Source organism: Ranitomeya variabilis, chromosome 5 (assembly GCF_051348905.1).
Source record: "Ranitomeya variabilis isolate aRanVar5 chromosome 5, aRanVar5.hap1, whole genome shotgun sequence".
Taxonomy (NCBI): domain Eukaryota; kingdom Metazoa; phylum Chordata; class Amphibia; order Anura; family Dendrobatidae; genus Ranitomeya; species Ranitomeya variabilis.
This window is the reverse complement of record NC_135236.1, coordinates 11,984,930-12,011,722: the sequence shown is the minus strand read 5'-3', so window position 1 is coordinate 12,011,722 and position 26,793 is coordinate 11,984,930. Positions and strand designations below refer to the sequence as shown.

The following is a 26,793-nucleotide window of genomic DNA, read 5'->3' as shown; positions in this document are numbered from 1 at the left end:
TGCAATATATTATGTGGGCTGTGCTATATACCATGTGGCTGCTATATACTACGTGGCTGTCTGTGTTACGTGGGCTGTGCTATATAGTAGGTGGCTGCTATATACTATCTGGCTGCTATACACTATGTGGCTGTGGTATATACTATGTGGCTGTCTGTTATATATTACGTGGCTGTGCTATATACTATGAGGCTGTGCTAAGCGCCACGTACATACTGTACATACATACATATTCTAGAATACCCGATGCGTTAGAATCGGGCTACCATCTAGTCTACTATATAATTGTCTAATTCTGTCTGTTTGTAACAGAAATCCTGCATCGCTGAATGGTCGCGCCAGCCGCCCACGACTAATCAGCGACAGGCTCAGTCCGGCCGTAGTTCAGTCACGTTTACTGAACAAGTTCTGTTAGTCGCAGTGCCACGTAGTTCAGTCACATCTACTGAACAAGTTCTAACAGTCACAGTTCCACGTAGTTCAGTCACGTTTACTGAACAAGTTCTGTCAGTCACAGTGCGACATAGTTCAGTCATGTTTACTGAGTAAGTTCTGTCAGTCACAGTGTGACATAGTTCAGTCACTTTTACTGAACACATTCTATCAGTCATAATATTCTAGAATACCCGATGCGTTAGAATCGGGCCACCATCTAGTATGTATACATTTCTGCCCCATCATTTACCTCCTCCTGTCCCGCATGTTTTCCCCACTTTCACAGCCCAAGCCTCATTCTCTGACCCCTCCGTATTAATGTTTTTTTCAGTAACAGGTCCTCGCTCCCCTGGTAAATTTCCACCGTTCCTACCAATCACTGATCCACCTGGTGACACTTCCCGCAAACTCACTGTAGTTTGCTCTACCTTCACCCGTTCAACTTAGGTTCTAGACATGGAGAACAATAAAGTAAAGACACACAGTTATTTTAAAAATATGTTTAGAGGTCAACTTTTGTTCAGTTCTATATTTACTATTTCATCACCAAATGAGCATTTTATCATCATGATCCTTCATTCTGCACTTTTGCAGTTATTAATCACGCCATTCTAAGTGTTGTTTTGATTTGGCATCTGCCCAGTTTAGTATTTTTTTCTAAAACACCAGCATTGATCTGAGTTGACACACATGCGGTTTTTGTCCTGAAGAAGGGTCCTGTGTGACCGTGAAACACGGTGACGGCGAAACCTCTTCAGAATAAACGATTTTAAAGAATGAAGCCGACATTATGGATTTTTCGGCAGCAGATTGACAGGTATTTTCCTCCCCTTGTTGAGTGAGCGAGATGCAGTGGGGAAGGAGGACCGCGCCTGTGATGGAGGGATGGGCAGAATGGTTCCTGTCAGATCTGGTCTACATGAGGCTCTGAACTGTGACCTGTGCAGAGTACGAGAACTGGGCACGGCTACAAGTCTGTCAGATCTTTTCACATTTATTATTATTGACAAATGAGTTAAGTTCTTCCCGGAGACTCCGGATGATGAAGAGGAGGAGGAGGAAACATCCCGAGGTGCAGTAACTGTAGCCTTGTGTGACTCAGTCAGGCTGAGCCATGCGGTTGGGTTGGTGTCTCGCCATCTTCATGCTGATTGTCCTACATGGATTCTACAGTCACCTGCAGAGGAGGATAGAAATCTATCTCAGGTAAAAACATCCGACTATCTCCTAGAATCCGTCTATTGGGGCCTCTAGGAGCAGCCGAAGAATTGTAGATAAATCCCTCTGGTCGTCTTTCTTCAGGAATCAGGAAAAGCACAAGCAGCTGCCGCCCTCACAGTGTGCGGAAATCCGAGACGCCATCCTGCAGAAACCCCTGAAGAGGTAAATATATATAGTACATGGTGTAATAACCACACACATAGTGTAATAACCACAAATACACGCATAGTGTCATTAACACCCACAGAGTGTAATGACCACAAATATAGTGTAATAACCACACACATAGTGTAATAACCACACATATAGTGTAATACACACATGGTGTAATAACCACACATATAGTGTAATAAACACCAACAGAGTGTAATATACATATAGTGTAATAACCACAAATATAGTGTAATACACGCATAGTGTAACACACACCCACAGAGTGTAATGACCACAAATATAGTGTAATAACCACACACATAGTGTAATAACCATATATAGCGTAAAAAGCACCCACAGAGTGTAATAACCACACATATAGTGTAATAAACACCAACAGAGTGTAATATACATATAGTGTAATAACCACAAATATAGTGTAATACACGCATAGTGTAACACACACCCACAGAGTGTAATAACCACAAATATAGTGTAATACACACATGTATTGTGTAATACACACACCTATGTGTCATTAACACCCACAGATTGTAATAATCATCCACAGAGCTTAATACACACATGGTGTAATAAACACCCACAGAGCGTAGTACACACCTGTATAGTGTAATAACCGCACATAGTGTAATACACACCTGTATAGTGTAATACACACATATACTATAATACACACCTGTTTAGTGTAATAAGCACGCATAGTGTAATACAGACTTGTACAGTGTAATACCTACACATAGTGCAATACACACCTGTATAGTGTAATAATAACTACACAAAGTGTAATACACACCTGTACATTGTAATAACCACACATATACTGTAATACACACCTGTATAGTGTAATAACCACACATAGTGTAATACACACCTGTATAGTGTAATACCCACACATAGTGTAATACACACCTGTATAGTGTAATACCCACACATAGTGTAACACACACCTGCATAGTGTAATAACCGCACATAGTGTAATACACACCTGTATAGTGTAATACCCACACATAGTGTAATACACACCTGTATAGTGTAATACCCACACATAGTGTAATACACACCTGTATAGTGTAATACACACATATATTGTAAACAAATCCCTCAGCAGTAGATCTGCTTGAGCTAAACATACCCAGGCTTCCATCACAGGGCCTCCCACCTCTGCGATACATACCGTCCATTAATCACACGACCAGTCGCTATGCCACATATTCCCCCCCTCTGCCTAAAGCCGTGGGGCTTGGCACTTTCTATTACCCGACCAGAGATCCTTCTCTGTCGTCCCTGACAGTCAAACCGTCTGTCAATGCCAGGACCTGTTACTGAACCCTTTCGTCGGCATTCGTCAACCATTTCCGTCACACCCTTTGATAAAGACGACCCCTTGTCATTTCGTCTCAGTCGGATTTGGGCAACATGGTCAATCTGGCGTCGCAATCTCCTTGCACCCATACAACCTGTCTGGACTGACTCTTTGTCAACATGTCCGCTACCGGGTCTCCCACGCAAGTCACTCAGGGTAGCTACCCTCTTAGCTGTGACATCAGTTGTGGACAGCATCACCAACTGATTAGTTTCTGGGGACCAATTCACCTTACATGCCCCCACAGCCTTCTTGAACTCTTCATGCATAGACTCCCTGGCACAGGCCTCTCTCAGGTCTTCAGGTATGTCTATCATACATTTGAACAAGGAATTCTCCTTCTCTTCAGCTGTCATTGACTGGCTTTCTTTCAGGCGACCTCTGAGCTCCGCCACCTCTTTCTCCAAGGCACTCACGCGACACTCAGTGGCCTGTCTCCGAAGCTCCTCTTGCTTCCAACGAGTATCCACAGCCTCTTGGACCATGCTTAGCTCGCTCCCTCCATCCTCTGGATTGGCTGAGCTTTCATCACTCGAGGTGGTACCTACTTCAGGCCCCACTCCTTTGGTGGCCTCCTCCAGCTCTTCACAATGTGCAACTGATACCACTTCTTTGCATCCTTTACGTCTCTGGTGACGGGAGGACTTTTCCTTCTGGTGGGGCTCTTCTTTACTGTACTCCATTACTTCTTCAGAGTCACAGTCACCAGCATAGTCTGTGTCATACCCCACAGTATGGTGAACCCCAAAGTCACACTCTTTCTGGGTGTCAGCTCCACACGTTTTATCTACCACATCACTAACAGTCATATTGTGGCATACATTAGGTGACGTCATGTCCGTAAGTTGGGACCCTCCACCATTTTCCTTGGTCACGCCTGATTTAGGACTGTCAACTATAGGGGGTGCATTCTCTGCATTAACTTTCACACACAATAATTCATTTGCCCGGGACAACAGTCTGACTGAGTCACGCTTTTGGGACCCTCCGCCCCCTTTTGGGAAACCACCATCCCGCGGGACTCCACCCCCTTTTGGGGCAACTACTACCTTTTGGGTTACCGCCCCCCTTTTGGGACCCCGCCCCTTTTTTTGGAAACCACCATTCGGCAGAACTCCTCCCCTTTTTGGGCAACTACTACCTTTTGGGTTACCACCCCCCTTTTGGGACTCCACCCCTTTTTTTTGGAAACCACCATTCGGCGGAACTCCACCCCTTTTTAGAGACTGGCGTTCCCCGGGTTACCGCCCCCTTTAGGGACACCAACCCCTTTAGGGTTACCACCCCTTTTTGGGTCACTGCCCACTTTTATGGACACCACCCCTTTTAGGGACACCCCTTGTGGACCCCCCCCCCACAGCACTCACAAGCCCCAACAGCTCCACAGCATATATCTCTTTAGGTTGGCACTGGCCCTTTAAGAGTCTGCACGACCTGGAGCACAATTTTTTTTTTTTCCAATCCTTCAGCTCCTGCTGGCACTGCTACAGCTCCTGCTGCAGTCCCAAATCACTGGCACCTCCGGGTGCCGATCACAAACAGCTACTGCCGCCACTGCAGCTCACGCTGCCGCGGAACCTCTCACTGCAACCACACTGCATGGCTCAACCGCAGACTTCGTGGACCCGCCGATCCACAGCAAACTTCGTAACCCCGCCGAGTTACCGCCAGACGCCTTCAGTCTTCGTGGCCCCGCCGAGCCACAGCAAGTTGATCAAAGAAGAAAAAAAAGAAATACATGGACTCGCCAGTCCACAGCAAGCACCTGCACACGTGCTTTATAGGAAAACACAGTCTCTTACTGACCCAGATCAGAATAACACAGACTCCGGTCTGTTACACACCCGGCTTTACAGCCCAAACACAATTTCTCACTGACGCCGGTCAGTATAATACACGGTTTTCAGACCGCTACACACCCGGCTTTACAGCCCAAACACAATTTCTCACTGATCCCGACCAGCATAATACACGGTTTTCAGACCGTTACCCGTTGGCAACTTTTACAGGTTCCTGGACACCCCTCAGCCTCAGAGGTGCCCAGACACAATGTCTCTCTTTTCCTTCCACTCTGACCCCGGTCAGTACACCACGGATCTCCAACCGTTCCCTGTCATCGCCACACAGGTTCCCGGATCCCTCTTCTCCTCAGAGGTATCCTTTTCCTTCCAATCTGACCCCGGTCAGTACACCACGGATCTCCATCCGTCACCTGTCATTGCCACACAGGTTCCCGGAACCCTCTTCTCCTCAGAGGTATCCCATAAACAGCAGTTCTCACTGACCCCGGTCAGTATTTACTCACGGTTGTCAACACCGTCCACTCTTCTGGCTCAGACCAGCCAGCGCTGCAACCTGTGTTCCTTGGATCACTGCCCACATTCAAAACACCAATTGTAGCATTTCATCAATATCCGCGCTAGTGAATATGCCTATCCGCTTATATTCAGATGATTATAATCAGTGAACAAAGTTTTCTGGGCTGAACACTTAGAGGATTAATGCCCAATAGTCATAATGGGTGAGAAAACAATCTCAAAGCAAAAGATTGTATCTGCAGACTGCGGCTCAGATTACTGCGGTCAGCACAAGATTGTGCAGATAGTGAACCAAATCTCCTAAAAATGGTGAACCAGATCTCCCAAAAATAACCACCTAGGAGCTTAATGTCTCATATACCATATTCATGATCAGCGTTGAAACCGTTTCAATATAAATAGAAATTCTTACCCCTGTTTGGGGTCCACAGGGAGAGCGGTGGAGAGGCGTTGATGAAGTCTGCTATGCTGTTTCGCTGCTTGAACAGATGGCAGCTCGTTGCTCCAAGGTAAACTGAACGTAACAGTGTCTCGACGAGAAGTATAATCCCCCCTAGTGCATGCGGTACGAGCGGCGCCTGTACAGGACCTGTGTGCCGGGGTGAGCAGCGTGACCGCGCACGTGACAAGGGATATAGTACGGATAGCGGTAGGGACCAAAAAAAGAATGAACAACGCGTTTCGGAGACGTCTGTCTCCTTCCTCAGGTATGGTCCCCATCTCCGCATGTCGGTCCCTATATACCCGCCACCCGTGACGTAAATTACTGAAAACCAAATAGTTCTACCCCACAGTTTAACCCCTCGGGGATAGTAGTGTCCAGAATGAAGATCCATCTCGTTTCTGCTCTTGACATTGTCTTTATAAAATTTCCTCCTCTCCAATGTGGATATATTCTCTCAATTCCTGTGATCTTCATACACTGTATCTTTCCATTATGATGCTCTATAAAGTGTTTGGAAAGTGGGTGCCCCATTGTTATTAATATTTCGCATATGTTCGTTGATTCTCACCTTTAGGGGTCTCTTAGTGCACCCAACGTATAATTTATTGCAGGGGCATGTTATGGTATAAATAACCCCTGTGGAGGAGCATGTAATAAATTATTTGATCGTGAGTTCAGTATCACCAATCTTCAATTGATTATGTGTTTGAGCTTTTTTGCACATATTGCATTTTTTACACGGAAAAAACCCTCTCAGAGTATTTTGTAGAAGGGTAGTTTGTCTAGAAACCAATTTATTTTGTACAGTGGGGGCAATATAAGTACCTAGATTACGACTTTTTCTATATATAAAACGGGGTAGTTTGGTGATACTGTCCCCCAAGATTTTGTCCTTTTTCAGTACATGCCAATGTTTTCTCACTATTCTCCGCAGGATATTTGAGTTTGTGTTGAATTGCGAGATTATTGGAATGCAATCCAAATTACTTTTAGATTTGGAAATAGGATTGATAAGTTCCTGATGTGGTTTTAAAAGGGCAGCATTTTTAGATTCCCCCAACATATCTATATTATACCCCTTCTCTAAGAATTTCTTAGTTAAAACTTCTGACTCTTTTTCAAAATCTTGCGGCCTAGAACAATTTCTGTGTAATCTCGTGTATTGGCTTTTGGGGATGTTCAGCAGCCACTGTGGAAGATGGCAACTATTTCATGGGATAAAACTATTGGTATCAGTCAGTTTGTTAAAAGTACGGGTTTGAATAGTGCCCCCTTCAATAAAAATATTCAAATCCAAAAAATTAATTTGATGTGTGCTAGTGTTAGCTGTGAAGTTTAAAAAGAAATCATTTTTATTTAAATTAGTTAAAAACTGGTTAAGAGCTTCTTGGCCGCCCGACCAAATAAAAATCACATCATCAATAAAACGCTGCCAGAGGACCAGGCCCGCGCCCAGGACGCCCCTCGGATACACGGAGGATTCCTCCCATCTGCCCACCTAGAGGTTGGCATAACTGGGCGCGAACCTGGTCCCCATAGCAGTAACCCACTGCTGGGAGTAGTAGTCCTCCTGGTACCGGAAATAGTTGTGGGTTAAAATGAAAAACATACAATCACCTAAAAACTCAATTTGTTCGCTTGGAACCTCCGAATGTTTACTTAAAAAATATTTTGCAGCTTCACAGCCTTTGTTATGATCGATCACAGTATAAAGGGAGGTTATGTCTAAAGTACCGAGAATATAGTGATCTTGCCATTTAATTGCTTCCAGAAGTTTTAAAATATGGGCACTGTCTTTAAGATAGGCTGGTAAATGTGGTACCATTTTTTGGAGATGGCAATCCACTAATTTAGACAGATTGGCTGTTAAGCACTGAATTCCTGATACAATAGGCCTCCCAGGTGGGTTGTTCATGTCTTTATGTATCTTGGGTAGATGATAAAATACAGCCAACCTGGGGTGCCCAATATTAATAAACTCAAATTCATGTGTATGAAGATCACAGGAATTGAGAGAATATATCCACATTGGAGAGGAGGAAATTTTATAAAGACAATGTCAAGAGCAGAAACGAGATGGATCTTCATTCTGGACACTACTATCCCCGAGGGGTTAAACTGTGGGGTAGAACTATTTGGTTTTCAGTAATTTACGTCACGGGTGGCGGGTATATAGGGACCGACATGCGGAGATGGGGACCATACCTGAGGAAGGAGACAGACGTCTCCGAAACGCGTTGTTCATTCTTTTTTTGGTCCCTACCGCTATCCGTACTATATCCCTTGTCACGTGCGCGGTCACGCTGCTCACCCCGGCACACAGGTCCTGTACAGGCGCCGCTCGTACCGCATGCACTAGGGGGGATTATACTTCTCGTCGAGACACTGTTACGTTCAGTTTACCTTGGAGCAACGAGCTGCCATCTGTTCAAGCAGCGAAACAGCATAGCAGACTTCATCTACGCCTCTCCACCGCTCTCCCTGTGGACCCCAAACAGGGGTAAGAATTTCTATTTATATGGAAACGGTTTCAACGCTGATCATGAATATGGTATATGAGACATTAAGCTCCTAGGTGGTTATTTTTGGGAGATCTGGTTCACCATTTTTAGGAGATTTGGTTCACTATCTGCACAATCTTGTGCTGACCGCAGTAATCTGAGCCGCAGTCTGCAGATACAATCTTTTGCTTTGAGATTGTTTTCTCACCCATTATGACTATTGGGCATTAATCCTCTAAGTGTTCAGCCCAGAAAACTTTGTTCACTGATTATAATCATCTGAATCTAAGAGGATAGGAATATTCACTAGCGCGGATATTGATGAAAGCATATTCTGTGCAATCATCTATTCATTTATTGTAATTTCGTTTTTTTCAATCCCTGGTGGTGATTGTTATATCCGCAGCAGGGGAATCGCCTGGTGTGTTGTAGCGCCACTCATAGCTATTGATTTTTAATTGTAGCATTTCACCCGCTACGGGTCTAGGGGACACTCGCTTAGGTGCGGCGGATGACACTCAGGAGACACGTTTCCTTAAAAGTTCACAGGGTTTATTGCTCCATAAACCACATTGCAACAGGAACAACAGGTAAACAGTCTTACGTCAGACAGATTAATCCTCAATGTCCATAGTAGAGCTCCGCTCTCTCTCAGACCTGTAGGCACATAGGTCGTGCTATGTCCAGCATGCAGGCTCTCCAGCCTGAAATGGTCTCTGTGTGTTGTTCAGGACGTCTGTCCCCACGTGGAACTGTCCAAACACACAGGCCACTCTGCAGTGTCCAGCCAGGACACATGGAAGCGTGTCCACCCTGACACACACCCACACACTCACTCCATGTGCTACACACACCTCCTTACATAGGTGTAACCACACCCAGGTACCTGTCACATGGCCAGTCAGGTGAGCGTGATATTACCACAGGTCCTCACACACAAAACCATCTTACGTGTTCAGACACGCCTCTTTGAGAGGGTTTGTAGGTGACTGAACCCACCCATCTCTCCAATCACCTGGAAGCCTTCCCAATGTAAACAAATCCCTCAGCAGTAGATCTGCTTGAGCAAAACATACCCAGGCTTCCATCACAGGGCCTCCCACCTCTGCAATACCTACCGTCCATTAATCACACGACCAGTCGCTATGCCACAAGTGTAATAACCACATAGTGTAATACACACCTGTATAGTGTAATAACCACATATACTGTAATACACACCTGTATAGTGTAATAACCACATATACTGTAATACACACCTGTATAGTGTAATAACCACACATAGTGTAATACACAACTGTATAGTGTAATAACCACACATAGTGTAATACACAACTGTATAGTGTAATAACCACACATAGTGTAATACACACCTGTATAGTGTAATAACCACACATAGTGTAATACACACCTGTATAATGTAATACCCACACATAGTGTAATACACACCTCTGTAGTGTAATAACCGCACATAGTGTAATAAACACATATAATGTAATACACATAGTGTAATAAACTCCCATATAGTATAATACACACACATAGTGTAATTAACACCCACAGAGCGTAATACACACAGTGTAATAACCACGCGTAATATAATAACCACATATAGTGTAATAAGTAGTGTTGAGCGATACCTTCCGATATTTGAAAGTATCGGTATCGGATTGTATCGGCCGATATCCGAAAAATATCGGATATCGCCAATACCGATACCCGATACCAATACAAGTCAATGGGACACAAATATCGGAAGTGATCCTGGATGGTTCCCAGGGTCTGAAGTAGAGGAAACTCTCCTTTGGGCCCTGGGATCCATATTCATGTGTAAAATAAAGAATAAAAATAAAAAATAGGGATATACTCACCCTCTGACGCGCCCTGGTGGTAACCGCTGCAACCGGCAGCCTCCGTTCCTAAGAATGAGCGAGTGAAGGACCTTCGATGACATGGCGTCTTGTGATTGGTCGCGTGACCCCTTATGTGACCGCTCACGCGACTAATCACAAGACCGCGATGTCATCGCAGGTCCTTCACTCTCTCATTCTTAGGAACGGAGGCTGCCGGTTGCAGCGGTTACCACCAGGGCGCGTCAGAGTGTGAGTATATCTCTATTTTTTATTTTTATTCTTTATTTTACACATGAATATGCATTCCGATCCCGAGTCCCGATATCGCAAAAATATCGGAACTCGGTATTGGAATTCCGATACCGCAAATATCAGCTGATACCCGATACTTGCGGTATCGGAATGCTCAACACTAGTAATAAGCACTAGTGATGAGAGACCATACTCAGTAATGCTCGTTACTCGCTCGAGCGTCACTGTACTTGCGGTGCTCTGCGAGTGCCGAGTATTTCTGGAATTATTCGGCAGGAGCTCAGGTCCCCACCCTGCATGTTTGGCGCTCTTTAGAGCACCAATCAGCATGCAGGGATTGTCTGCCACACACTGTAATGCTGCAGCCATCTTGGTTGTGGCATTAGTGATTGGCTGGCCGCACAGCGTCATCGGGACTGTAAGAGACCTGGCGCCGCCCTGCTCGTCACAGTCTGCGCCGGACTCAGCGAGTGTAGGGAGAGATGTGAAATGTATTAGTTACTGTGGGTCTGCCATTATTGAATACACAAATCCAGCTAAACCAACAGTCCTTCTAAGGACTAATTACAGGGTATATACAGTAGATTGCAGTGCTAGGCATGGAGTGTATGTGGGTATATAGATAGCATTAGCAGGCAGTGTATGTGGCATACGTCATTGCATACATAAAGAGGGTCCATTACTGTCTGCTGCCTATTACAGATATTGACCGTATATACATAGTCCCAGGTATCCGTGGCCAAGAATTTTTTTTTTTTTTGCATCTTAACCCCTTAGTGACAGAGCCAATTTGGTACTTAATGACCGAGCCAATTTTTACAATTCTGACCAGTGTCACTTTATGAGGTTATAACTCTGGAACGCTTTATCGGATCCCACTGATTCTGAGATTGTTTTTTCGTGATATGTTGTACTTCAAGATAGTGGTAACATTTCTTCGATATTACTTGCGATTATTTATGAAAAAAATGGAAATATGGCGAAAATTTTTAAAATTTTGCAATTTTCATACTTTGTATTTTTATGCCCTTAAATCAGAGAGATATGTCACAAAAAATAGTTAATAAATAACATTTCTCACATGTCTACTTTACATCAGCACAATTTTAGAAACAATTTTTTTTTTTGTTAGGGAGTTATAAGGGTTAAAAGTTGACCAGCAATTTCTCATTTTTACAACACCATGTTTTTTTTAGGGACCACATCACCTTTGAAGTGATTTTGAAGGGTCTATATGATAGAAAATAACCAAGTGTGACACCATTCTAAAAACTGCACCCCTCAAGCTGCTCAAAACCACATTCAAGAAGTTTATTAACCCTTTACGTACTTCACAGGAACTAAAACAATGTGGAAGAAAAAAATGAACATTTTACTTTTTTTTGCAAACATTTTACTTCAGAACCATTTTTTTTAATTTTCTCAAGTGTAAAAACAGAAATTTAACCACAAATTGTGTTGTGCAATTTTTCCTGAGTACGCCGATACCCCATATGTGGAGGTAAACCACTGTTTGAGCGCACCGCAGAGCTTGGAAGTGAAGGAGCACCATTTGACTTTTTCAATGCAGAATTGGCTGGAATTGAGATCGGATGCCATGTCGCGTTTGGAGAGTCCCTGATGTGCCTAAACAGTGGAAACCCCCCACATGTGATACCATTTTGGAAACTAGACCCCTTAAGGAACTTATCTAGATGTGTGGTGAGCACTTTGAACCCCCAAGTGCTTCACAGAAGTTTATAACGTAGAGCCGTGAAAATAAAAAATCTCATTTTTTCTACAAAAATGATCTTTTTGCCCCCAAATTTTTATTTTCACAAGGGTAACAGGAGAAATTAGACCACAAAAGTTGTTGTACAATTTCTCCTGAGTACGTTGATACCCCATATATGGGGGTAAACCACTGTTTGGGCGCACCGCAGAGCTTGGAAGAGAAGGAGTGTCGTTTTACTTTTTCAATGTAGAATTGGCTGGAATTGAGATCGGACGCCATGTCACGTTTGGAGAGCCGCTGATGTGCCTAAACAGTAGAGACCCCCCACATATGACACCATTTTGGAAACTAGACCCCTTAAGGAACTTATCTAGATGTGTGGTGAGCACTTTAAACCCCCAGGTGCTTCACAGAAGTTTATAACGTAGAGCCGTGAAAATAAAAAAATCGCATTTTTTCTACAAAAATGATCTTTTTGCCTCCAAATTTTTATTTTACCAAGGGTAACAGGAGAAAATTGACCCCAGAAGCCGTTGTACAATTTGTCTTGAGTACGCCGACACTCCATATGTGGGGGTAAACCACTGTTTGGGCGCATGGCTGAGCTCGGAAGCAAAGGAGCGCCATTTGACTTTTCAATGCAAAATTGACTGGAATTGAGATTGGACGCCATGTCGCGTTTGGAGAGCCCCTGATGTGCCTAAACAGCAGAAACCCCCCAAAAGTGACCCCATTTTGGAAACTAGACCCCCCATGGAACTTATCTAGATGTGTAGTGAGAACTTTGAATGCCCAAGTGCATCACAGAAGTTTATAATGCAGAGTCGTGAAAATAAAAAATATATATTTTTTAACAATAAAGATTTTTTAGCCCCCAAGTTTTTATTTTCACAAGGGTAACAAGAGAAATTGGACCCCAAAAGTTGTTGTCCAATTTGTCCTGAGTATGCTGGTACCCCATATGTGGGGGTAAACCACTGTTTGGGCGCACGGCAGAGCTCGGAAGGGAAGGAGTGCCATTTTGGAATGCAGACTTTGATAGAATTGTCTGCGGGCGTTATGTTGCCTTTGCAGACCCCTAATGTACCTAAACAGTAGAAACCCCCAACAAGTGACCCCATTTTGGAAAATAGACCCCCCAAGGAACTTATCTAGATATGTGGTGAGAACTTTGAATGCCCAAGTGCATCACAGAAGTTTATAATGCAGAGTCGTGAAAATAAAAAATATATATTTTTTAACAATAAAGATTTTTTAGCCCCCAAGTTTTTATTTTCACAAGGGTAACAAGAGAAATTGGACCCCAAAAGTTGTTGTCCAATTTGTCCTGAGTATGCTGGTACCCCATATGTGGGGGTAAACCACTGTTTGGGCGCACGGCAGAGCTCGGAAGGGAAGGAGTGCCATTTTGGAATGCAGACTTTGATAGAATTGTCTGCGGGCGTTATGTTGCGTTTGCAGACCACTAATGTACCTAAACAGTAGAAACCCCCAACAAGTGACCCCATTTTGGAAAATAGACCCCCCAAGGAACTTATCTAGATATGTGGTGAGAACTTTGAAAGCTCAAGTGCTTCACAGAAATTTATAATGCAGAGTAGTGAAAATAAAAAAATATATTTTTTTCCAACAAAAAAGATTTTTAGCCCCCAAGTTTTTATTTTCACAAGGGTAACAGGAGAAATTGGACCCCAAAAGTTGTTGTCCAATTTATCCCGAGTACGCTGATGCCCCATATGTGGGGGTAAACCACTGTTTGGGCGCACGGCAGAGCTCAGAAGGGAGGGAGTACCATTTGACTTTTTTAGCGCAAAATTGGCTGTCGTGTTTGGAGACCCCCTGATGTACCTAAACAGTGGAAACCCCCCAATTCTAACTCCAACCCTAACCCCAACACAGCCTAACCCTAATCTCAACCCGATCCATAATCCTAATCACAACCCTAACGATAATCACAACCCTAACCCCAAAACAGCCCTAATCTCAACCCTAACCATAACCCTAATCAAAACCCTAAATCCAACACACCCCTAACCCTAATCCCAACCCTAACCCTAATCCCAACCCTAATCCCAAACGTAACACTAATCCCAACCCTAATCCAAACCCTAACCCTAATCCCGACTCTAACCCTAACTTTAGCCCCAACCCTAACTTTAGCCCCAACCCTAACCATAACTTTAGCCCCCGTCGTCACAAAAAAAGTTCAATGTAACCTTTTTTTTGTACGTCGCGTCCGCCATTTCCGCGGATGCGTGGCCGTAACTCTGCCCCCTCCTCCCCAGGACATAGACTGGGCAGCGGATGCGTTGAAAAACTGCATCCGCTGCCCACGTTGTGCACAATTTTCACAACGTGCGTCGGTACATCGGGCCGACGCATTGCGACCGCCCCGTACCGACGCAAGTGTGAAAGAAGCCTAAGGCTACTTTCACACTAGCGTCGTACTCGGCCCATCGCAGTGTGTCGGGCCGACGTACCGAGGCTAGCGTTGTAAGTGCCGCACAACGGGTGCAGCGGATGCTGTTTTTTCAACGCATCCGCTGCCCCATTGTGAGGTGCGGGGAGGCGGGGGCGGAGTTCCGGCCACGCATGCGCGGTCGGAAATGGCGGACACGTCGCACAAAAAAGTTACATGTAGTTTTTTTTGTGTCGACGGTCCGCCGAAGCACGACGCATCCGTCGCACGATGGATGCGACATGTGGCAATCCGTCGCAATGCGTCGCTAATGCAAGCCAATGGAGAAAAAACGCATCCTGCAAGCACTTTTGCAGGATGCGTTTTTTCTCCAACGACGCATTGCGACGGAAGCCAAAAAACGCTAGTGTGAAAGTAGCCTAACCCTAACCCTAGCCCTAGCCCTAACCCTAAATTTAGCCCCAACCCTAACCCTAACTCTAACCCTAACTCTAACCCTAACCCTAACCCTAACTCTAACCCTAACCCTAACCCTAACTCTAACCCTAACCCTAACTCTAACCCTAACCCTAACTCTAACCCTAACCCTAACCCTAACCCTAACCCTAATTTTAGCCCCAACTTGTCTTCTCCTGCCGGCCGGCAGATGGCAGCAGATGGCGGGCGCACTGCGCATGCGCCCGCCATGATGAAAAAGCCGGCTGGCAGGAGAAGGCAGAAGAGGACCCAGGGACCCCGGGTGAGTATGATAGGGTCCCTGAATCCCCCTATTTCTCTGTCCTCTGATGTGTGATCACATCAGAGGACAGAGAAATAACTGATCGCTTTTTTTTTTTTTTTTTTTGCGGTCGCCGGTAAACTGTTAATTACCGGCGATCGCAAAGCAGGGGTCAGTGCAAACCGACCCCGATCATGTTCTTTGGGGTCTCGGCTACCCCCGGCAGCCGAGACCCCAAAGAACATCCGGGTGCCGGGCGGCGGGCGCACTGCGCGTGCGCCCGCCATTTTTTCCCGGAAAAAAGATGGCGGCGCCCATGGGGAGACACGAGGAGCACCGGGGGAGGTAGGTAAGTATTGGGGGGCTATTGGGGGCCATCAGGGACCACATTTCTCTGTCCTCCGATGTGCGATCACATCGGAGGACAGAGAAATTAAACGGCAAATCGCGTTTTGTTTTTTTTTGTTGCGACCGCCGGTAAACGGTTAATTACCGGCGATCGCAACTCGGGGGTCGGTAAAAACCCCCCGAATCATGTTCTCTGGGGTCTCGGCTACCCTCGGCAACCGAGACCCCAGAGAAAATCCGACTCTGGGGGGCGCTATTCACTTTTTCCACAGCGCCGTTAATTAACGGCGCTGTGGATTAAGTACCCTTAGCGGCCGCCGTTAAAAGGCGTATCGGCGGTCGTTAAGGGGTTAATCCTGATTATTTAATTCCAAAGCAATCCGGAGCCCATGTTTTTTTCTCCATTTGCTTGTTGGGATTGCAGAATACAGCCAGATCCCTTTTATAGTACAGCGTGAAAATCCAGCTATTTTAAAATGGTTTACCCATGCCAACGATCACAAATGACTGAGCAGAAAAATGCTGCCATATTTGTGGTACTGTAAAAAACATTTTGAGTGTCTTTTATAATTTCTGGACACCAGTTTGCTGCCAAAAATATATTTAGCTCCAGGGCAGAAATTTTACACTGGGTTTTGACGGCCACACAGATCACATATCATTCCAGTCAAAATTGTGCCATTTGAGGCCTCCATAGAATTGTTTTTGTTGTGTTTTAGCCTTCTCCTTGACACAATTTTGCTGGCCAGAAAACAAAATACAGGCCAGATATTTGAAAGTGGGCTATCTCCATCAGATGCCTCATCTCTCTGTGGGCTACAAGTTGTGGCATTTCAGGCCTACATTGAACTATTTTTGCTGTGTGCTACCCTAGTTCTTGACACCATTTTCCTGTAAAAAAATAAAAATACTGGCCAGATATACTAGACTGTGTTTTTCCTGCACACGGATCACATATAAGTTTGCTCCAAATTCAGCCATTTGTAGTGAACGCTGAAAATATTGTAGTTTATTTAAAGTGGGCAAGATCCATGGCAGGAAATGGGGGAAATGGACGTGATGGTGATGGTGCATGCAGAGGTCGAGGTCGTGGGCAAGTTGAAATTGTGCCACAAACACCCACATCTTCTCACCCAACTTTCCTGGCCGAATTACTAGGGGACCACAGCAAACGACTATTGAAGCCAGAGCAGTGTCAAATAGTTGTTGGTTGGATAGCGGATAATGATTCCAGTCACTTTGCCACCACCACCAACCTGTCTTCCACAGATCAAGTCTGAGTAGCCATGAGTCTGGACCGCATATTACCCTGATCGTCCTTCCTTCCACCATGCCGAGTGCCCAGAGACAACTGATACTACACTTGGAAACTCCAAAGAGCTGTTCACTTTTCCATTTATAGATTCGGCCCTCTCGCTCGGTCCACTTGAAGTGGGGCAAGATGAGATTGCATGTAGCGATGCCAAAATACTTGAGCAGCCATGGTCACACAAATAGGAAAGACAAAATGGATGATTGGTTGGTGCAGTGATTTTTTCTGAAATTACGGTCACACAACGGCGATGGTGGGAAAGTGTCACAAGAGGTGGACGATGATGAGACAATTGCCAGAAAGTCAGGAGGAGGAGCAGGGTGCGGATGTGGAAGACGAGGTGGAGGATGATATAGTAACTGATCCAACCTGGCAGGAGGACATGCAGAGCGAGGACAGCAGCACACAGGGGGAGGGAGGTGTAGCACCCCAACAGTCAGGAAAAAGCAGTGTGTTGGCCATAGACAGAAGGCGGGCAACTGTTCTCTGTAACACCAACATGACGGAAGTTACCAGTCCAACTGTTAGGTCTTCCCGAGTCTGGTTGCTTGTCTGCAGGTGACACCATTGCTTCTTCCGCTGTTGTGTGTCGAAGTCAAACCCCTGACCATGGTGCCTGCGAAGATGACTACTGTCCTGCACCTATCTTTGCACACAGTCAACTATCATCATCATCAAGCACGTCTACGTCCTTGTCCCAGTGCAACGTTCAGTTGAACATACCCAAGTCCTTGGAACGAAAGCATAAATATGAAGCCAACGCCACACAGGAAACAATACCAAATTCACACATTTCTCGTCTGCTTGCACTCGAAATGTTGCTTTTCAGGCTTGTGGAGACGGAAGCTTTCCGCAACCTGATGTTGGCAGTCATACCAAGGTACTCGGTCCCCAGCTGGCACTATTTCTCCTAGTGTGCAGTTCTGGCATTACACAAGCACGTGTCCCAATACATTAGCCGTGCCCTCAACAATGCTGTCACTGGGAAAGTCCACATCACCATGGACATGTGGACAAGTGTTTGTGGGTGGGGATGGTACATCTCACTGTCGGCACACTGGGTTAACATAGTGGAAGCCAGGACCCAGTCAAAAGCCGAGGATTGCGGGCCCTTGGTCAATCAGAGTTGCCCCCACAGTCTACAGCTCCTGCACCTCCTCCTCTTCAGCCTCCATCTCTGAAATCACCACATCAGTCACCAACTGGAAGCACTTCAGCACTGCTTCAGCTGAAGCTAATATGCTTAGGTGACAAAACGAATAATACTGAAGAATTGTGGACAGCTCTGAAAGAGTAGGCAGATCTGTGGCTGACACCGCTGAATCTACAGCCTGGCATGGTCATGTGTGACAATGGCTGGATCCTGGTGGCGGCTCTCAGGCAAGGCGAACTCACACACATACCATGCCTGGCCCATGTGCTTAACCTCGTTGTTCAGTGCTTTCTCAAAAGCTATCTGGAACTGCCAGATCTTCTTGCAAAAGTATGTTGCCTGTGTGCCCATTTTGGAAAGTCAGCCACAGCTTCCGTCGCCCTTTCCGTGCTTCAGCAGCGCTTGCTGCTTCCAGCTCACTGACTGGTGTGTGATTTCCCCACACGTTGGAACTCTACATTGCATATTTTCGTGTCTGCCCTGCATATGTTGGAAACGATTTGTGAGCAGAAGAGGTTAACTGTTGACTACCAGCATTAACAAGGTCATCAATATTCAGTTCAAACTCCACACATGACCTCAGGAGTGTACATGGATGTCAGACAAATATACTATCCTACAAAACTTTGAGGAGTCCACCAAGATGGTGAGCAGCAATTACGCCATAATTAGCATCATCATCCCGCTTCTCTGTATTCTGAAAAGCTCTCTGCTCACAAAGAATAAGGATGCATTGCAGGTGGAGCATGATGAGATGGAGCAAGGAACCATACAGGGTGATTACACTCAGCAAAGCCTCATGTTATCACAAAGTGGATTGGTTGACAATGAGGAAGAGGAGTAGGAGGAAGAACAGGAGCTACTTTCATGCACTATAGACGGTACTACAAGCACCACTCTCATACTGTCTTTTCAGCATGGGTGGCCTGAGGACAGGGAGGAGGAGAGATTGGTCTGTCATCCAGTCTGGCATGCATGGCCGACTTTATGTTGCGCTGCCTTTCCCGTGACCCTCGTATTCTCCAAATTTTGGTTGACAGTCGTTACTGGTTGGTGACACTTCTAGACCTATGCTACAAGAAGAAATTGCAATCTCTTCTTTCAGAGTCAGATAGGAATTATTAAAAAAATTCCTATCTGAAAATGCTGGTGGCAGAGGTCACAGTTCATTGGACAACCAAGGAGTACAGGCAAGAAAGACACAACTCCAATCCAGCAGAGGCAGGGGAACAGTTTTCTCAGACCTTCCCAGTGCACTGGCCCTGAGGCGTGGGGTACTCTCACAATGAGTGCAAAGTTTTGGAAGATGCTGAGGGAGCACCTTGCTGACCGTACCAACGTTCTCCATGCCTTATAATTACTGAGTATCCAAGCTGGACACGTGGCATGAACTGGCTCTCTACGCCTTAGGCTGCCGTCATGCTAGCAGTATTTGGTCAGTATTTTACATCAGTATTTGTAAGCCAAAACCAGGAGTGGAACAAATAGAGTAAAAGCATATTAGAAACATATGCACCACTTCTGTATTTATCACCCACTCCTGGTTTTGGCTTACAAATGCTGATGTAAAATACTGACCAAATACTGCTAGTGTGACGGCAGCCTTAGAGGTCCTGGCCTGCCCTACTGCTATAGCGTTTTGTCAGAGCGAGTTTTTAGTGCCACTGGTGGAATTATAACTGATAAGCTCATCCGCCTGTCAACTGAAAATGCTGACAGGCTGACTCTTATAAAAAAGAACAAGGGCTGCTTTGGGAACGACTTCTCTATACCACCGGATGAAAACAGCGAAACATAAACTCAAATCCAGTGTCTTTTTTTGGTATCTCTATTCCAATGTACCTCTTCACACCCACACATGGGTATACACTAGGGTTGAGCGAAACGGGTCGGATATTTTCAAAAATCGCTGACTTTCAGCAAAGTTGGGTTTTGTGAAACCCGACCCGATCTCAGTGTGGGATCGGCCATGCGGTCGGCGATCTTCGCGCCAATGTCACGTTTCGTATGACGCTTTCAGCACCATTTCTCAGCCAATGAAGGTGGACGCAGAGTGTGAGCAGCGTGATGACATAGGTCTCGGTCCCCACCATCTTAGAGAAGGGCATGACAGTGATTGGCTTGCTTTCTGCGGTGTAACAGGGGCTATAAAGGGGCGTGCACGCCGACCGCCATCTTACTTCTGCCGATCGTAGCATAGGGAGAGGTTGCTGCAGCTTCGTCAGAAGCAGGGATATTGTTAGGGAGGAAAGATTAACCCCTAAACCGCTTGTGCTGTAACGATTACCACTGTCCAACACCACCTTTTCTTTGCAGGGACAGTGGAGGCTAGATTTCTGTGCATCAGCTCTGTAGCTTATAAGGCTCCCTGATAGCTGCATTGCTGTTTATACGCCGCTGTGCAAACCAACTGCTTTTTTAAAAGCAAAAGTCCTGTTGCTCCTTTCTGCACAGTTCTATTGTTTATTTGTCCCCACTTTTGTGTGCAGCAGTCCTTTGTATTGCTGGCTGCCATACTTGTCCTGAGATCATTGTAGGGAGATTGTTATTGTAGTACAGTCCCTTTATATATATATATATATATATATATATATATATATATATATATATATATATATATATATATATATACTGTATATGTAGCGCCCCCACTGCCGCAGGGCCAAGGGGTACCTGGTACCGGGCCTCTGAGTCTCTGTTCTGGGGTTGTCACGGAGGCTAGACCCGGTCCGTGACCCTGCTGAGGGGCGTACAATGAAGGTGTGGATGGTGGTGGTGAAGGTGGAGATATGGGATGATGTTATGGTGCGGTGAAGTGCCAGTTGCAGTAAATAACGAGGACACCAGGTTGCAGTCTCTTTGCCTCTTTACTGAAGGCTTCTGGGTCCTCAGTCCGGAATACGGTTAACCGGGCTGCGCAAGTCCGGCCGGTCCAATGGCACCTCCAGAGTTCCCTTTGCAGGTGGAAATCTGTGCCTACCTTCTAGCGCTTGTGTGTTGTGGTCCTCCCCTGCTGTGCTTACGGGATAGTCCCCACAACTGTTGTGTTTGTTTCCCGTGTTCCCTCACAACTCAATTCTGATGTTCTTCTACATCCCCCAGATGCTATGGTAAGGACGCACCTGTATGACGGGGAGGTTCAGAGGTTCTTCCTGGGCTCTAGCGTCGCCCCTCTCCTGTTGTTGCCCTCCCTGTGTCTTCCTAGGTGATTTGAGTGAGACAGCCCACCTATAACTGACTGTCCTGCCGTAGGTTTGAAGTTTGGCCTGGAGCTCTATACTTCCTCGGCGTTCCGGCTACCGGTTATGCGCCTCAGTAGGATGTTGCCTCGTCTTACAGCACGACTCCTACTGGTATTCTTGTTGTGTTGATCTCGTTTCTCACTCAGCACAATATACCTCGCTTCTTGTCCTTTCTTGGGGTACCGCCGCTATACCATGCAGGCGCGGTCCCATAACGTTTTCTCAGTTCGCTAGGCCTCTGTCAGGATCCCACCCCTGACAGGGACCCCCCTGAATCTCTCCCCGCAACACCCCCTGCCACGGGATGTTGCCTGTTTGATCCTCAGTCAGCTTTCTGTCTAACTTCCTATCCAACCCCCAGTTTTACCAGATTGTGAGGAGTGGCCTAATACATAGAACCCTTAGCTCCCCCTGGAGGCCAGACTGTGAAGTGTATTGGTGTCTGTGATACCTGGTCAGATGAACTCCTTCAGTGCCATCAGATGTACCATAGCCCCCCTTAGCGGTGGAGCATCAGTACTGCAACGACCAAGACTCTGGGGCGCTGCACTCCCCCCCGGTTAAATCCAGTACTCCTGGACTGGGAAGAAAACATGTCAGCAAAAAGACATACAATTTTGAAAATGCAAATAACAAGTAAGTTTGAACAGAGCTTCCCTTTATGGGAGGTGAGGACACCTAAACGTTACAAACATGGTTAAATATTTTAAATAACATACTATAAATAACTTTGCTTACCCAACCGGGTATTCTACTAAGTGCAAATTTCGGAACAATAATTTAACATTGCCTTTAAGGATGTACACTCTTAATCCACTAAAGACCTTCTTATAAAACACTATAAGGATAATCAACTTTTCTTCATTTTCCATCTTTACATCTGCAGGACCGCCTGTCTTATCTGCTCCAGGCCTACTGCCTCTCCTTTCTGTTACAGGACCGCCCCTTTCTGCCCGGGCCTACTGCCTTTCTGCGACTATACACAGTATAGAACATATCATTCATCCATCTCTCAGTTCAGGTTCACCGAGCCATCTCTGTATGGCTCTTAGGAGGACTCATTGACTAACCCCGTCTGGGTTTACTTCCTGTCCTCATTCTTCTATCAACATCATTAAACATTTCTTACAATTAACTAGTTAGCTACATACCGTGTTTCCCCGAAAGTAGGACCCCCCCGAAAGTAAGACAGGGTGGGGGTTACGGGGGGGTCCTTCAATGTAAGGCCTCCCCCGAATGTAAGGCAGGGTTGGGGGGCCGCTGTGAAATATAAGGCCCTTACCTTTGGGCCGCCGCTATCCCCCAAATCCTCTGCCAGGGGATTGAAAATTGCAGCGATGTCCGTTATTCCTGCGGTGTTCGGTGGGCGCGGCCATCTTGCTTTGGCCGCGCGTGCGCAGAAGCGGCGCTCTGCTGGCCGCGGCTTCAGGAAAATGGCCGCCGCGACAGCCATCTGCGCACGCGCGGATGCCCGCGGCCATTTTCCTGAAGCCGCGGCCAGCAGAGCGCCGCTTCTGCGCACGCGCGGCCAAAGCAAGATGGCCGCGCCCACCGAACACCGCAGGAATAACGGACATCGCTGCAATTTTCAATCCCCTGGCAGAGGATTTGGGACCTTGGACATGCGCACACCACTACGCCACCAACGGAAAACTACGCAAGATCTGGGGGAGGACACCACACGTTGGTAACGTATTTCTGCAGCTAATGTAAGACCTCCCCCGAAAGTAAGACAGGGTGGGACTTTTTGGGGTAAAATTAATGTAAGACAGGGTCTTACTTTCGGGGAAACACGGTATAACTTCTACATATTAGCATTATTACTCCTTCTTTCAAGACATTATTGCCATGTAACCAGCTTAAGGCAACACTGTTTATAAGTGCAACATGTGAACATCCCCTTTAAGAGGGGACTGTCATGGTTCCCAATGGCAGGGAAACGTCAGGTAACATAAATAACGGACGAGCTCTTGGGTGATGGAATCTCAAGCTGACCGTGAGCTAAACCTACCACATATATTGACAGCGAGTCCAGAGGAAAAGACACACGCAGTATGAAGGTAGGTTCAGCAAAGCGAGGTCCGCTTACCAGACAGTAGAAAGATACAAAAGGGAACTTCACGGTCAGCTGAAAACCCTTTTAAAATACCATCCTGAAATTACTTTAAGACTCATGTGTCAACTCATGACACCGGAGTGGTAATTTCAGCCCACAAGAGCTTCCAGCTACAGAGAATAACATAACTGTGAACTGGAACAAAAATGCAAACAAACTTAGGACTAAGAGTCCAACTTACCTGATCAGTAGACTAGGAGCAGGAACATGCAACAGAAAGGCTCTGGTTACATTGATGGCCGGCAAGGCAATGACTGAAGAGCAGGTTTAAATAGGAACTCCCACTACTGATGGAAACAGGTGAACTGAGACAGAAAACACACCCAAGTCACCAGTACCACCAGCCACCACCAGAAGGAGCCCAAAAGCAGATTCACAACAGTACCCCCCCCCCTCAAGGAGGGGGCACCGAACCCTCACAAGAACCACTAGGGCGATCAGGATGAGCCCTATGAAAGGCACGAACCAAATCAAAGGCGTGAACATCAGAAGCAGTTACCCAAGAATTATCTTCTTGACCATAGCCCTTCCACTTAACCAGATACTGAAGTCTCCGTCTGGAAATACGGGAGTCCAAGATCTTCTCTACAACATACTCCAATTCACCCTCAACCAGCACAGGAGCAGGAGGCTCAGTAGAAGGAACAACCGGCACCTCATACCTCCGCAACAACGACCGATGGAAGACATTATGGATAGCGAAAGATGCCGGAAGGTCTAAACGAGAGGACACAGGGTTAAGAATCTCCAAAATCTTATACGGACCGATGAACCGAGGCTTAAACTTAGGAGAAGAAACCCTCATAGGGACAAAACGAGAAGACAACCACACCAAGTCCCCAACACGAAGACGAGGACCAACACGACGACGGCGGTTAGCAAAATGCTGAGTCTTCTCCTGGGACAACTTCAAATTGTCCACCACCTGTCCCCAAATCCGATGCAACCTATCCACCATAGTATCCACTCCAGGACAATCCGAAGATTCCACCTGACCGGAAGAAAAACGAGGATGAAACCCCGAATTGCAAAAGAAAGGAGAAACCAAAGTGGCAGAACTAGCCCGATTATTGAGGGCAAACTCTGCCAACGGCAAAAAGGCAACCCAGTCATCCTGATCCGCAGACACAAAACACCTCAAATAAGTCTCCAAGGTCTGATTAGTTCGCTCAGTCTGGCCATTAGTCTGAGGATGGAACGCAGACGAAAAAGACAAATCAATGCCCATCCTAGCACAGAATGCCCGCCAAAATCTAGACACGAACTGGGTCCCCCTGTCAGAAAAGATATTTTCTGGAATACCATGCAAGCGAACCACATTTCGAAAAAACAGAGGAACCAATTCGGATGAGGAAGGCAACTTAGGCAAGGGTACCAAATGAACCATCTTTGAAAAACGGTCACACACCACCCAGATGACAGACATTTTCTGAGAAACAGGGAGATCAGAAATAAAATCCATAGAGATGTGAGTCCAAGGCCTCTTCGGAATAGGCAAGGATAACAACAATCCGCTAGCCCGAGAACAACAAGGCTTGGCCCGAGCACAAACATCACAAGACTGCACAAAAACTCGTACATCTCAAGACAGGGAAGGCCACCAGAAGGACCTAGCCACCAAATCCCTGGTACCAAAGATTCCAGGATGACCTGCCAACGCAGAAGAATGAACCTCCGAGATGACTCTACTGGTCCAATCATCAGGAACAAAAAGTCTACCAGGCGGGCAACGATCAGGTCTATCCGCCTGAAACTCCTGCAAAGCCCGTCGCAGGTCTGGGGAAACAGCAGATAATATCACCCCATCCTTAAGGATACCTGTAGGTTCAGAATCACCAGGGGAATCAGGCTCAAAACTCCTAGAAAGGGCATCTGCCTTCACATTTTTAGAACCTGGTAGGTATGAGACCACAAAATTAAACCGAGAGAAAAACAACGACCAGCGCGCCTGTCTAGGATTCAGGCGCCTGGCAGACTCAAGATAAATCAAATTCTTGTGATCGGTCAATACCACCACCTGATGTCTAGCCCCCTTAAGCCAATGACGCCACTCCTCAAAAGCCCACTTCATAGCCAAAAGCTCCCGATTACCAATATCATAATTTCGCTCGGCGGGCGAAAATTTTCGAGAAAAGAACGCACAAGGTCTCATCACGGAGCAGTCGGAACTTTTCTGCGACAAAACCGCCCCAGCTCCGATCTCGGAAGCGTCGACCTCAACCTGAAAAGGAAGAGTAACATCAGGCTGACGCAACACAGGGGCGGAAGAAAAGCGGCGCTTAAGCTCCCGAAAGGCTTCCACAGCAGCAGGGGACCAATCAGCAACATCAGCACCCTTTTTAGTCAAATCAGTCAAAGGTTTAGCAACATCAGAAAAACCAGTTATAAATCGACGATAAAAATTAGCAAAGCCCAAGAATTTCTGAAGGCTCTTAAGAGAAGTAGGTTGCGTCCAATCACAAAAAGCCCGAACCTTGACAGGATCCATCTCAATGGAAGAGGGGGAAAAAATGTACCCCAAAAAAGAAATCTTTTGAACCCCAAAAATACACTTAGAACCCTTCACACACAAGGAATTAGCCCGCAAAACCTGAAAAACCCTCCTGACCTGTTGGACATGAGAGTCCCAGTCATCCGAAAAAATCAAAATATCATCCAGATACACAATCATAAATTTATCCAAATATTCACGGAAAATGTTATGCATAAAGGACTGAAAGACTGAAGGGGCATTTGAAAGACCAAAAGGCATTACTAAATACTCAAAATGGCCCTCGGGCGTATTAAATGCGGTCTTCCACTCATCCCCCTGCTTAATTCGCACCAACTTATACGCCCCACGAAGATCAATCTTAGAGAACCACTTAGCCCCCTTTATTCGAGCAAACAAATCAGTCAGCAGTGGCAAAGGATACTGATATTTGACTGTAATTTTATTCAAGAGTCGATAATCAATACACGGCCTCAAAGAGCCATCTTTTTTAGATACAAAGAAAAAACCGGCTCCTAAGGGAGATGAAGAAGGATGAATATGTCCCTTTTCCAGGGACTCCTTAATATACTCTCGCATAGCAGCATGTTCAGGTACAGATAGATTAAATAAACGACCCTTTGGAAATTTACTGCCCGGAATCAGATCTATGGAACAATCGCAATCTCTGTGAGGAGGGAGTGAACGAAGCTTAGGCTCCTCAAAAACATCACGATAA

General features: G+C 46.0%; 1 protein-coding gene across 1 annotated transcript in view; it reads left to right on the top strand.

Annotated features, from left to right (window-relative positions):
* The first annotated feature begins 1,463 nt into the window (after positions 1-1,463).
* LOC143773244 (alpha-2,8-sialyltransferase 8F-like) overlaps positions 1,464-26,793 on the top strand; it is a 75,114-nt gene continuing 49,784 nt past the window's right edge. Inside the window, exons 1-2 of the mRNA XM_077260737.1 lie at positions 1,464-1,641; positions 1,738-1,818. Of these exons, the coding sequence (XP_077116852.1) occupies positions 1,550-1,641; positions 1,738-1,818 (173 nt within the window). The 5' untranslated portion in view covers positions 1,464-1,549. The remainder of the gene's footprint in view (positions 1,642-1,737; positions 1,819-26,793) is intronic.